This window comes from Benincasa hispida, chromosome 7 (genome assembly GCF_009727055.1).
Source record: "Benincasa hispida cultivar B227 chromosome 7, ASM972705v1, whole genome shotgun sequence".
Taxonomy (NCBI): domain Eukaryota; kingdom Viridiplantae; phylum Streptophyta; class Magnoliopsida; order Cucurbitales; family Cucurbitaceae; genus Benincasa; species Benincasa hispida.
This window is the reverse complement of record NC_052355.1, coordinates 42,140,562-42,155,091: the sequence shown is the minus strand read 5'-3', so window position 1 is coordinate 42,155,091 and position 14,530 is coordinate 42,140,562. Positions and strand designations below refer to the sequence as shown.

Below are 14,530 nucleotides of genomic sequence, written 5' to 3'. Positions count from 1 at the left end.
GATGAGATAAATAAATTTTTGTCATGGACTAGAATTTGAGGGAAGTTAAAGAACATACTTGTGAAGAATTTTTAAAATTTTCTTATGTTTTGATGAATTTCAAAAGAACTTGAAAACCGTTTTTGGGAATATAACAATAACGGGTCATAATATAATACTGCCATAGAACTTCAGTACTCCACAACAAAGCATATTGTTATAATTTTTAGGTTACAAGCAATTAAGCAAAAATGAAGCCAAACATTTCTTTAAAAAAAAAAAAAAAAAACCAAATATCAAAAGGGAAGAGGTTCATGAAAACTTGCGGAAGAGCATCAATGACTCAATCATTCCAAGTGATTTAGTTTACATATTTTATATAGACATTTTTGGAAGTTTTCAAAATTTATGGTATTTCAAATTTTCATATAACTTTTGTAAATTTATACATGGATCATATCCATACATGAATGGATACACCGGTTCGGCGTATAACCACCCCACCTAAATAAACATATCTCATCAACATCAAGTGCACCTATTGGACTTAAAAGAGACTTAAATTTGAACAATTGCGTGCCATCATTGAAGTGCAAAATAACTTAAAAGACATGTATATTCAAACAGTCACATCCCACCAACAAATAAAAAAATAGACTTGATGTGGGCGAAAAAGAAAAGGAGAGATTCTCCCTTTGTAGCCTCTTCTATATATAGTATAGATGAAAAAAAATCTGATCTCAAATCAATTTATATCACTACATGCACGTATATATATATATTTTTAATTTTATAAAAACTTTCACGATATGACTAAATGTTTAACAATTATAAAGTATATGGACTAAATTATCACTTATTAAAGTTTATGGACTAAATTGTTACAAATAAAATCAAGAGAACAAAAGTGTTTCTTAGAATTTTGGGTAAATTACAAAAACCCTACTAAAGTACGGTGGTAGTTGCAATTATAACTTTTGTATAAGTTTGAGGGTTCAATTTTATGATTTATGGGTCCAATTTTTACAATTATTGTAACTTTGAAGGTCTAATTTTAACAAGTTTAGAAGTTTAAGAGTCTAATTCTTATAATTAAAAGTTTAAGGGTGTAATTACAACTACCACCGTATTTTATGGGTGATTTTGCAATTTACCCAATCATTTTTAAAAAGTCAAAAGGTATACTTTTCTGATTAGGCTTATTTTTCTTCATGAACAGGTCTTAGTAAGTGCAAAATGGGCCTTCTGCTCCACGACAAAATGAAATGCCCAAAGATTTGTTATATTTCAATTTGGGCTTTTGACAAGCAAGTATGGGCCTGATGCTGCTCAAACTGGGCATTTACATTTTCGTTTAAAAGATAAAAAAAATTCACTAATTGTGGCTGCTGGGATTCGAGCCCAGGTCTCTACGGCCACAACGTAGAATTCTTACCACTAAACTACAGCCACTTTGTTGTCGCTAAATTTTAATAATTTTTATTCAATAATGCAACGATGACGTTTTATATGTGAAAAAAGACGAAAAATGGAGTCGGTTACCCTGGCTTCAAGCTTCAGGGCGGGAGGGAAGACAGCGAAACGTCTGGCTCGAACCAGTTGGCGCCCTCGAATATTCTCCATCAGATCATTCAACCATTCTTTTCGATTCTCGGTGAGTTACTTCAACGGTCGCATGTTATTTTGAGAATTCTTGTTCAAGCTTTTGGCTGGAAAATCAAAGTTTCTATCAATACCTTTGTTATTTTCGTTGGACTCTGTTGATTTCAAGGCTGTAAGTCGTTTGCTTTACTTTGCGAATTCTCTCTCAATCTATGCTTTTCAGTTGTCACTCTAGTCGGAGTGTTCTTTAATCTTTGAAAACGCCTACTAAATGGATACTGAGTTTTCGCCATCAATACAAAGAAAACGGAAGTGAAGCAAACAATTGCACCGCATATCTGCTTGTTATCGAGTTTTATACTTTTGTTATTGGTAGGTAGTCTTTGGAGTGATTTGAGTTTCTTAAACAGTGAAAGAGATGGGCTATATCGGAGCACATGGCGTGGCGGCTCTCCGAAGATACAAGTACCGTGGTGAGGATAACTCTTTTATGGCGAAATATGTCTTGCAACCCTTCTGGAGCCGTTTCGTGAATTTCTTTCCTCTTTGGATGCCGTAAGTGTTTCATCTTTTAGGTTATATGAGTTTTCGAAGTTATTTTAGTTTACGCGACTGAATTTTATGGCGTGTTGCTCCATGTTTTCCTTTACAAACTCAAGTTAGTTGCTAGCTTTAGATAAATCTTTGGCATATAAATCCAGGCTCTGAAGTTTCTAATTTTGTTTATTCTGGATCTCATTTAGCTTTAAATAAGTCTTTAGCACATAAATTGTTTTTTCTTTCTATATTAATGATTTTTTTTCGTGAATTTTGGAAATGGTTCTTTCCTCGGAATTACACCGACTTCTTCTTCTCTCTGTTTCTCTCTGAGGACGTCTTCAGCCCAAACATGGTGAATTGATCTTACATCTGGCACTGACTTGTCATTTCTACCTCATATTTGTTGGAATTGCTCTTCTTATATGTCCTTTTATGTCAGATAACTTTTGCTGGATTCATTTTTTTGGTCACATCTGCACTGCTTGGCTATGTGAGTGTCAATCAATCTGACCATACATTTTTTTTTAACGTATTTATCAATTCAACCTTTTTCTTACTGTAGGTAGCTTGTCTATATAGATTTTAGCATTTAGTTAAACTTTTTTGTTCAAACCAAACACAGCAAGTAAAATGTGGATTCTGGAACTTTATTTCCTGGTTCATTTGCATGTGACTGAAAAATGATTTGTTGTGGAATCGTTTTTGCTAGAAGCTACCGATAAATACTATATTGAAAATCTCTCACTTTTCACGTATTATCTATTTTTTTTCTGTTTAAGGTGTATTCGCCTCATCTAGATTCAGCTCCACCAAGATGGGTTCATTTTGCCCATGGGTTACTCCTTTTCTTATACCAGGTTCGTTTGATTTTTATTCATTGTCTAGACGGTTCCCCTTTGCTTTGCTTTAATATAGAAATTGTTCAACTCTATCCTGTGTGCTAGACTTTTGATGCTGTTGATGGAAAACAAGCAAGAAGAACCAATTCCTCAAGTCCATTGGGGGAACTTTTTGACCATGGTGACCTGCTTTTTCATATGTATATTTTTTTTTCTCAATTCTGTTGATTATGTGTGATAGATATTGACAGATGTGCTCTCTCCTTTCCATGTATCCCTTCTTAGGATGTGATGCACTTGCATGCGCGGTTGGTACCTTCTTCCTTAGTCTTCAACTCATAATTTTAGAGTCTTCAATTCATAATTTTGAAGTATCTACCTTGCCATTTTCTGAAAGTTCTTATAATTCTTTTCAGTTCGAATCCTTAGCTTTTGGAAGCACTGCTATGTGTGGAAGGAATACTTTTTGGTTATGGGTTATTGCAGCCATTCCATTTTATGGTGCTACATGGGAACAGTAAGTCGTTAGTAATCACAGTAATTATTCGTACTTTTTTTTAACCCTTGCATACCTTATTTGATATGGGTTTGTTAGTTATTGGTAGCAATTTGATATGGGCTTGTTAGTTATTTGTTGAATGCTAGGAAATCAACTAATAATCTAGTACAAATGATAATCTCTCTCTCTCTTTCTTCAATGTCAAGTTCGTACAGATTTGCAGACAATTGATTTCTTTTTTCTTTTTTCCATTCTGTTTATTCTACCCCTTTCTATGCAGTTATTTCACCAATACTCTAATTCTTCCAACTATAAATGGACCCACAGAGGGTCTTATGCTGATCTATCTATCTCACTTTTTTACAGCATTTGTTGGTAAAGTCCTACTTCTCTTTCTATCTCCACTTTGCGTATGATTAGCGTCCTTCATCTCTGTAAGAAGTAACTATGATTTAGTTCCTTAACTTTCTAGGTGCTGAATGGTGGGCTCAACCTCTTGGAAAATCCATACCATTTTTAAGCTGGGTTCCGTTGCTTCCTGGTAACTCTAACTCTATGGTTAATGTCATCATCATTTTCCTTGCCCATACTCTGTTACATTTAATGCACACTGAATCTACTCTTAAATATATATGCTTAAAGCAACATATATTAAAATGTTTTGATGCATTGTTCTTATTTTATTTCCATAGCCACCTACTTGCCAATAGTTTTGTTAACATTGTCCGAGTCTAATGTCATTTGGGTAGATTTATTGAGATTTTAAATTTGAACATGTTTGTAAAATTTGTAAAAATTTTTGGTATCATTGTAAGTCTGTTTTTATTGATACTGTAACGAATTGTTGGTTTGCTTGACCTGCAGTATATGCTCTGCTGGATTACTGCCAATGTTTTCAATTCCTTTTAGTTAACTGTGGCCAAAGCCTAATATTTATTCTTTTGAACGTTAGATGTTGCGATGAGCAGTGCTGTGATGTTACTAATGACAGCTTTTGGTGTTATTCCCACGGTTGCATTTAAGTAAGCACACAAACTAGTAATATTGTTAGCAATAATATGCTACTGAATGCTAGATAATATATCTGGAAAGGTGGTTTAGTGGGCTTGTAGATATTAGAACTAAAAAATTACGTGAAGCCTATTCCCACATTCAGCTTATAATTATTGGTGAAATAAAGTTAGGTTTAATTTACAATATGTTGTGCTTTTGTGCAGTGTTTTCAATGTCTATAAAGTTGTTCGGGCTAGAAAAGGAAGTATGTTACTGGCTTTAGCAATGGTAATAGCTCAAAAGGGGCAATTTGACAATTCTATTTTGCCAAGTTTCTTCCTTACTATATATTCTCTCAGTTTGTTGGTTGTTTGGTAAATCAACTCTGTAATTCTTTTATGTCAGCTGTGCCCATTTGCTGTACTCCTTGGTGGAGTCCTGGCATGGTACGATTTTGGGATATTGGACATCAAACTTTTCTTTTCCTATATGTATCTCTTGTTCCTTCCGTGAATGACTTTCATTCTCGTGTAGGGATTACTTATCTCCTTCAGACCTCATAAAGAATTATCCACATTTGGTTGTAACCGGAAGCGGCCTTGCCTTTGGATTCTTAGTGGTAAGATATTCATGTTGGGTGTGAATGTTTAGATAATAGTATATCAGCCACCTGGCCGGATTAATTGGAAATTTTATCCCACCCATACAAATTCTGTTTTAACTCAATTAGAGAACATATTTTAAAAGGAAAAAAAAAAAAAAAAGAGGAAAGAAAGAATCAGCTAATTGTTTCCATCAAGTTTACTATTTGCTCTTTTCCTTGGTTGGCATATCAAAGTTCCCCCCCCCCACCCCAAATTATTGGTGTATTCTTAACATCTGATATTAATGGCCTGTAATAAAATCCATCTTTTGTAGGGAAGAATGATTCTTGCTCATTTGTGCGATGAACCTAAGGGCTTGAAAACTGGAATGTGCATGGTATTCTTCACCACTTATATTGTTAGGAACTGTTTGTAGTTGAGCTTTATACATAGTTCCTAGCTGATGTTTATTGCATACTGTGTTACATTGTCTTTGTGCACATGTCCCCCGAGATATTGTATAATAATATTAATAATAAATAAAGGTATCTTTGGTGTCTGTTGAGTCGTTGACAGTCCATTGTAGAATAATATCTGATATTGAAGTTCTCATTCATACTTTGCAGTCACTTTTCTATCTCCCATTTGCGATTGGGAATGCACTGACGGCAAGACTTAGTGGAGGGTATATCTATCATCCTATTTCAATTAATTAATGGAAATGACATACTAGGTGTCGATATTGGACCTCGCTTAACTGATGAACCATATGAATTAACTGTTTCAGGGTTCCTGTGTTTGGTGAGGGATTGGTTCTGGTTGGTTACTTCATCTACACAGGTTCATCAATTTTCTTGATAACAAAAATGTGATATCATGGGTTCCTCTGTCGTTTGTGTTGGTTGTTCATGTAGTCTTCAATGATTATTAGTTATTGAGCTCCTTTTAGGAAATCATGTTTCCCTTAAGTTCAATTCAGCAGTTAAATTTCTGTAGGCTGTGAGAAGATTTTGATGCTTTGGTGCTACTCTACTTTATCATATTTACTCTCATCTTTCTTCGCATTCAGGTGCTCTCTATTTGCACTTTGCCACATCAGTTATTGAAGAAATGAAAAGTTCTTTGGGAATCCACTGCTTCAGGTGAGAGAGAACTAGCCACGTGAAATAAATTTCTACCAGTTAACAAATTGGAAAAATACTAGCGGATTCTCTCATTTATTGGCTGGTTCAGACAATAATCAGTTTTGGAGAGATTTTGTTATTGACAATTCGGTTTATGGACATTACTTGTACATGGTTATCAATTCACTTCCACCATGAGTCGAAAGTTTATCTTATGCTTGGTATCACTGGAGCTTGAATGTATCATCCAAGATATGCACTTGGCATGTACTCGATGAGAGCCAAAAAGGAATCGATTTCTCTCTTCTTTTGGAAGGGACTTCTGATTTCATCGTCTATTTCAATAATTTTACATGGAGAAAGCCTGTGTCTGATTGATTGTACTTTCTTTGACTAACAGGATAATGAAGAAAGAAAGTTGAAATCTGCTGGTTTTTCTGTAATGGTATGCCCTTGCTTCCATTTCTTATTGACTTGTTAAGAGCCAAGGTGTTCATAAAGCTAATCATATAATGTTCTTAGATAATTTTGAACTCTGACAGAATATCGGCTCCATTTGCTATTTCAGAATCTCGGTTACCTTCATGTAGATTGTACATCGTAGCTAAATCACAGTAAGGTATCCATCAACAATATTCCTCTCTCTGTAGATTGTAGATGGAATCCTTGAGCAGAATTTCTGCACGTATCATACTGGGTGTGTAAAGTTTCAGAATTCATTCAGAAGTTGTAGTTTCCTTCTTGTAAACACATTAAGCAGCTAAATTATGTTATATATCTATATTTGTGCTTATTATTTTGTATGATTTGGAACGTCCAAATCCAATCACTAAAGTCTGATTAAATGATGAAAATGTGATTCAGCCATCTGATCTATGATCACAGAGAATTGGGAAGCATCCAATGGAAATGGAGCACGTCAGACAACAAAGGTATATTTCTTAGAGCATGTAATGTAAGCTGGGGTATGTTGGTTTTGAAATTAATCATGAGCCCATTCAAATTAAATGAAAAGTAAGGCATAATCTTTGTTGTTTTATCAAGACAGGATATGCTCATAATCATGCATAAATATTGAAAGTGACAATCCCATTAACTCCTTGGTTAAAGCTTATAAGTTACATAAACAATAGCAAAATTATTAATTAAGGGAAGTCCATAGGGACATCATCATTACCAAATGCCAACTATATTACAACTTAACTGGGGGTTAGCTTTTTTATAATATTAAATTAATGTTTTTTTGTCGAACTGTTGGTTTTGTGTATTTCAATAATGTAAAATGCTCGCGCGTGTATGGAGCGTGCGACTTTTACTATTATGATCCCTACCTTCTACCTTTTTTTCTCTGCTCCAAAGTACCATCCTCGGAGTATGTTGTATGATGCGAATTTTCAATAATGCATGATATAATTTATATGTGGCAAGCGAAATATTTGAGGTCCTACTTATTTATTGCCTTTGTAAACAATTTATTGATATTATTTTGTATAACACGTACATGAGAGATGTTTTGAAATACATTTGTGGGGCTGATCTTTTACTCATGGATTTTAGAAATTCGTCTTTAAAAAAAAAATAAAAAAGAAAAACATTGTTTCGGACTATTCTAAATCTTTTAATATTTTCCACTCATTTTTTTATATCTTAAAATTTTTTAATCCTAAATCTTAATAGCTTTTGCATTATGCAAAGAGTTCAACTTTATATTTGGTGGTTGGGTTCGGTGAGGTATAAATTTCTTTTTAAATTAAGGTTTATTTATTTATTTGGTTTTTGTCTCTAAATATTCAATATCATGTTTTAATTCCTGAATTTTATATTAAAAAAAGCTTTGTTTCAGCATGTCTTATAAATTGTTTACATGACATATGTTGGTGCGTGTATCTCGCTTTGGGCTCTTCAGTCTCTCTTCTGATGCACTCCTTTGGTTCAGATGTGTTACTAGAGTTGGAGTCTACCTGCAAGAGTACTTGCACTGGTGTTGTAAGACCCTAATTTTAAATCCAGGGTAGTGGGTTACTAAGAGAGGAAGAAATTTTAAGTAGTAAATGTTAAAGAAATATTACTAAAAGAAATATATATTGGATCAAGACAAAATGGTAAGTGTTGTTTATGCATTAGTGCTAAGTTTCTAGAGGTTGTGTGGAAATGGAGAGGATCAAAAGGTGGCCAAGTGAAACAAATGTTTTCACTATGGACAGCGCATGCGAGGGCCTAAGTTGCACTGAACGCAAGAGATGCGTGAATGGCTGGCCTTAAGGAAGTGTGGATGGCTGGCCTTACGGATGCGAGGGTGGTTGGCTCCAAGTTTCGCTGATCATTGGACGCAAGGGGTGTGTGGACAACGATCGTAGGCTTGCATGCGTGAGTAGTTGACGCAAGGGCGTGCACTGATGCAAAGGCACGTAGGCATGCGAGGGTGTACGGGGTAAACTAGGATGCGGGGCAAGGCAGGCGTTGGAGGGTGGCATGCGTCGATGCCCAGCGCCCATGCTAAGTGCCCATGCGTCGATGCCAACGCCCATGCCAAGCATCCATGCGTCGACGCGGCCGAGTGAGCCATGGTAAGTCGATGCGGCCAAGCGCTTAAGCGTCAATACGGACCAAGGCATGCGACGAAGGGGCTTGCGACAATGGAAGTATGCGTTGATAGTCGAAGGCATGCGTCTATGATGCATGACAAAGCTATAGCATATGACAAGGCTATGCGTCGATGGCATGGGCCCATTGCTTAATAGTGGACGCCGAAGAACATGCAATGGTTAGGGCCACACTATGTGATAGTAGTAGATATGTGGACGCATGGACAAAAGAAAAGCTGTATGACGGAGGTCAATGTTGCGTTGACAAAAATCTCAAGAGAAGGAGGCACCATTTAAGTGATGCGTCCATGGGCATATTAAGTATTATGGATAAACATTCTTAGGCACTAAGTAAATGAGGTGGCGGTAGAATATTTCATGCAAAAGTGACTCTTATCAATTTAAGCAGGAGGTGGAAGATGGAGATTACATGCAAAGTAAATAATTTTGCTAGCAAATCAAGGTTATTACAACTCAAAGCATTGCTGGAAGGGATTTTGTGTTGGCAGCTAAAAGAGGAAACACCTGTAGGTTGAGGTGTCATAAGGGGAGAGCTCAGGGCAGCTATAAATAGAAGGGTCGGACGTAAACAGTCCACTCGTGCCATTTCCAAAATCTCAGTTTTAAGAGTCTATTTAGAGTATTAAGCTTAGGGACTCAGACTGCCAAAATAATTAGAGTTTGAAGGAGTCACAATTGCGTCGATAAACTTGGAGATCCGGGCGGACACATAAGCTCGCCCAGCCCAACGCATCCATCGTAACACTATGGCCAACCGTGCAACACAGCGTGCGCCTCACACCAATCCAACACGTCGACCGTGACGCTGCGTTCATCCGTGCAATACAGCATGCGCTAGCCCAATGCTGCAGCCATTCGTGCAACACAGCGAGTGCCAGCCCAACGCTGCGGCCAAACGTGTAACGCAGCACGCGCGCCTCCTGCACAAAGCCGGACGCCTCAGCTGCATGCTAGCATCCTTACACTCACGAGCCACGGTTAAAATAACCTCTTAAGGGCTTATTGTGAGGTTTTGACAAAATTTTTGAGTAAGGTAAGCTGGTGCTTTTAATATAAAGAGGTATTTTGACTATTTTGACATTATTTAGTGATATAACAGTATTAATTTGGATTTTTCATTGAAATGGAGGAAATCTCAGGGAAATACTCTCCAAGTAAGTTCTAGTAGGAAATCTTGCAAACGGTGAGTGGTTATTAAGATTTATGCATTGCTGTATGTATAAATGCATAGGTATGAACAAGATGCATGATTGTAATGTTATTATGCTTGCCATAATATTGTCTGTATAATTACTATGGAAATTAAGATTATACCCGGAATATATAGTTAGCATGCTTAAAAGGGTACTTGGCGGGAAAAATATAGTCGGCTTCGATCGGCGAGGAAATGATAGTCGGTGACGATCAGCGGGAAATATAGTCAAGTTACCTAAGCATAGCTAGCGGGAAATAGTTGTCGATGTGCACATTGGCGGGAAAACGGGATATAGAAAAGTTTCCATGAAAAGTTATTATCATTATTATGTTCATAATATGGACATGCCAAGAATAGCATGTGAGTGGAAAATGCTTGATTAAGGTTATAAATGTGTATGCATAGGTTATAATGTGATTGTAGTTTATGTTATGATTTCCCAAAAAATATGTTTTTAAAGTTATTGTTATTTTAAAAAGGCACCACTCACTGGGCTTCTCAGCATTTTATCTACAACCAATCACATATAAATTAAACATACATTATCAACAAAACATACTACTTTTATTTATATACACAGTTTATAAACCTATTTACATCACTAGCTAACTTTAGTCTTCACAGTTTTCTATCTACTTCCTGTAACGTAGATATAGTTTTTCAAAGTTAATTCGCATTCGCTCGTCTCTCCTCGAGTATCTTTCTTGCACATGGCCAATTTCTTTGTAGAAAATACAAAACTTGTAAGATTCTACATTGTTGGATTCAAGTGCAGGTTGTTCCTCGACTTCTATTACTATTTGCCGAGGAATATCCTTTTTAGCCACTTGTTCCTATTCTTGATCTACTGTCAGTTCTGGAAATACATTGTTGCTTCCAGAGCTTGAGCCTCCAACCATCTCCTGCTGGAATTGCTCCTGGATCTCTTTGGTTTTTTTCTGAAAAACATTACAATTCTTATGAATATGGCCGTACCTACCACATCCGTAACAAATTTTGGTCCCCATCAAGCATTAACCGCTATGATTCTTGCCACATCTTGGACATCCCTTATTATTTCGGGATTCCAGTAAGTTTGTATTAGTCAAGGAAGTAGGGTGTTCGATATTATTGTTCACACTGTGTTCAGACCTCTCAAGGATTTCCCTTGAGTTAGCGCCGTGGTTTTCTTCTCGCGTCCAGGAGTCGTACCACCATCAGGTCTTTTGCTCGGATCCATTTCCTACAGTGGACATTATTTAGGTTACAATCTACTAATCTTTTTATTCCTTTTTCTTTTCCTCGAGATTTCCTATGTCCACCTACTATCCTTTACTTCTTTTCCTAACCCTACCTAATCCTTTGTTATTCATTTCAGATTTTCCTACTGTACATCATTATATTTATCTTTTTTAGGTTCCGACCTAGACCAATTTCTAGTACTACCCGACTTCCATATCCTAGGTAAGCCTTTTTTCCTAATGCCGCTTTGGTTTTAAATTACCCCTTTTTCCTTTTTCCTTTCTCTAGTTTCAATTTATACTTATGCTAGACTCAACTTCCCAGGTTTTACATAAACCTTGGCTCTGATACCAAAATGTCACACCCCCTCCTTAGTCTTAAACCAAGACTTAGAAGAGAGCATGAAGACATATCAATATAACTCTAAAACAATTTTTAACATTTACCCTTTATCTATTTAAGATTAGAAACCTTGACATGTCTACAATAACCACACAAATTTTTATACATATAGTTTGATTTTTCTACACTTTTCTTATTACACAATCCGAGCCATGCCTTGAAAGATTACCAAGTCCTGGTGTTTGGTGGTTGAATGACTCTTTCTTGAACGCTCCGCTTCGCAACTTGGGGGGAGGGAATCAAGGAAAACATTTGGAAAAATGTGAGCTAATAAGCTCAGTGAGTGGTGCCTTTAAAATAACAATAGCTTTAAAATATATTTTTGGGGAAATCATAACATAAACAACAATCACATTATAACCTATGCATACACATTTATAACCTTAATCAAGCATTTTCCACCAACCACATGTTATTCTTGGTATGTCCATATTATGAACATAATATTGATAATAACTTTTCATGGAAACTTTTCTATATCCCGTTTTCCCGCCAATGTGCACATCGACAACTATTTCCCACTAACTATGCTTAGGTAACTTGACTATATTTCCCGCCGGTCGTCATCGACTATCATTTCCTCGCCGACCGAAGCCGACTATATTTTTCCCGCCAAGTACCTTTTTAAGCATGCTAACTATATATTCTGGGCATAATCTTAGTTTCCATAGTAATTATACAAACAATATTATGGCAAGCATAATAATGTTACAATCATGCATCTTGTTCACACCTATGCATTTATACATACAGCAATGCATAAATCTTAATAACCATTCACCGTTTGCAAGATTTCCTACTGGAACTTACTTGGAGAGTATTTCCCTGAGATTTCCTCCATTTCAATGAAAATTCCCAATTAATACTGTTATATCACTAAATAATGTCAAAATAGTCAAAATACCTCTTTATATTAAAAGCACCAGCTTACCCTACTCAAAAATTGTCAAAACCTCACAATAAGCCCTTAAGATGTTATTTTAACTATGGCTCGTGCGTGCAAGGATGCTAGCAGGCAGCTGAGGCGTCCGACCTTATGCAAGAGGCACGCGTGCTGCGTTGCACGGTTGGCGGCACCGTTGGGCTGGTGCGCGCTGTGTTGCACGGATGGCCGCAACGTTGGACTGGCGTGCGCTGTGTTGCATGAATGAACGCATCGTCATGGTCGAAGCGTTGGACTGGTGTGAGGCGCACGCTGTATTGTACGGTTGACCACAGTGTTACGATTGATGCGTTGGGCTGGACGAGCTTATGCGTCCGCCCGAATCTCCAAGTTTATCGACGCAACTGTGACTTCTTCAAACTCTAATTATTTTGGCAGCCTGAGTACCTAAGCTTAATACTCTAAATAGACTCTTAAAACTAAGATTTTGGAAATGACACGAGTGGATTGTTCACGTCCGGCCCTTCTATTTATAGCTGCTCTGAGCTCTCCCCCTTGTGACACCTCAACCTACAGGTGTCTCCTCTTTTAACTGCCAACACAAAATCCCTTCCAACGATGCTTTGAGTTGTAATAACCTTGATTTGCTAGCAAAATTATTTACTTTGCATGTAATCTCCATCTTCCACCTCCTGCTTAAATTGATAAGAGTCACTTTTGCATGAAATATTCTTCCGCCACCTCATTTACTTAGTGCCTAAGAATGTTTATCCATAATACTTAATATGCCCATGGACGCATCACTTGAATGGTGCCTCCTTCTCTTTAGGTTTTTGTCAACGCAACCTTGGCTTCCATCATACACCTTTTCTTTTGTCCATGCGTCCACACATCTACTACTATCACATAGTGTGGCCCTAACCATTGCATGTTCTTGGCCGTCCACTAATAAGTAATAGGCCCATGCTATCGACGCATAGCCTTGTCATATACTATAGCTTTTCCGTGCATCGTAGACGCATGCCTTCGACCATCGGCGCATACTTCCATTGCCGCAAGCCCCTTCGCCACATGCCTTGGTCCGTATTGATGCTTAAGGGCTTGGCCGCATCGACTTACCATGGCTCACTTGGCCACATCGATGCATAGACGCTTGGCATGGGCGCTGGCGTCGACGCATGGGCGCTGGGCATCGACGCATGCCACCCTCTAGTGCCTACCTTGCCCCGCGTCCTAGTTTACCCCGCGCACCCTCGCATGCCGCGTGCCTTTGCGTCAGTGCACGTCCTTGCGTCAACTACTCGCACATTCAAGCCTACGGCCATTGCCCACACACCCCTTGCATCCAACGATTAGCGAAACTTGGAGCCAGCCACCCTCGCATCCTTAGTGTCAGCTATCCACGCATCTCTAGTCTCGTGTTGCTCCAAGCTGACCTACATAAGAAATATTCGCACTGGTTTGGTGTTGCGCTTATCCCACTTTGGTATCTAAGTTAATATAGGGAGTGTATAGTTTAGTTAAGCATACAATAAGGTCAAGACTCTCATTTAGAAATTACTTATCCTTCTCCCAGAGAGTGGTCGATGAGGCTATTTATAGGCTCTTTTGACACTCATGTTACGTGTAACACCGACGATGTTATGAATATTTTTGGTACTCAAGATTGGAAGGTATTAGATTGGGTGCAATTTAGCTTAAACTCGGAGAGACGTTAACATTTTCTTTTTGGGACGTATGATCCCTCCCTCCAGACCCTATGGACTTGAATCTACTCGTAGGACTTGGATCTTGTCTTGAACAATCCATAACATAAATTTGTATGATGTATTTTCATTTTTGTTTTCGTTAGGAACCAATATAGAAGTTTAGAATGTGAGATCATAGTAATGCAGTAATAAATTTGATGAGGGTTTTATATTTATTTCGAGGGCAACGGCAGGGAGAATATAGAATGTGATCATGCATAGCATGTGAAGGGAGGGAGGGACCCAGAGTGGATGGAGGTAATTGAATTTTCTAAATTTTCCACAAATTGTTCACGACACGTCAAATGTCATATC

The 14,530-nt window shown here is 37.5% G+C and overlaps 1 protein-coding gene and 1 non-coding gene across 12 annotated transcripts; one reads left to right on the top strand and one right to left on the bottom strand.

The window, feature by feature from the left end:
- Positions 1 to 1,359: 1,359 nt before the first annotated feature.
- Positions 1,360 to 1,431, bottom strand: TRNAH-GUG. The gene has a single exon. It is a non-coding gene; the product is annotated as a tRNA-His (tRNA).
- Positions 1,432 to 1,498: 67 nt separating this feature from the next.
- LOC120081637 (choline/ethanolaminephosphotransferase 1-like) lies at positions 1,499 to 7,607 on the top strand. Of its 11 annotated transcripts, none has more exons than XR_005482918.1 (21): positions 1,499 to 1,633; positions 1,992 to 2,136; positions 2,464 to 2,473; positions 2,561 to 2,611; positions 2,901 to 2,978; positions 3,066 to 3,141; positions 3,246 to 3,268; positions 3,377 to 3,477; positions 3,740 to 3,834; positions 3,932 to 4,000; positions 4,412 to 4,481; positions 4,677 to 4,740; positions 4,858 to 4,898; positions 4,987 to 5,071; positions 5,371 to 5,433; positions 5,663 to 5,721; positions 5,824 to 5,876; positions 6,106 to 6,178; positions 6,561 to 6,605; positions 6,729 to 6,779; positions 7,046 to 7,607. XR_005482918.1 is itself a non-coding variant. In XM_039036674.1 (20 exons), the coding sequence occupies exons 2-19, from the start codon at positions 2,000 to 2,002 to the stop codon at positions 6,580 to 6,582; spliced, it is 1,170 nt and encodes a 389-aa protein (XP_038892602.1). In that variant the 5' UTR covers positions 1,499 to 1,633; positions 1,992 to 1,999; the 3' UTR covers positions 6,583 to 6,605; positions 6,729 to 6,963. The 11 variants fall into 11 exon arrangements, 6 of the variants coding, with proteins under 6 accessions (XP_038892602.1, XP_038892607.1, XP_038892608.1 ...); XR_005482917.1 differs by having other exon boundaries at positions 7,025 to 7,607; XR_005482916.1 differs by having other exon boundaries at positions 6,729 to 6,857.
- Positions 7,608 to 14,530: the final 6,923 nt, after the last annotated feature.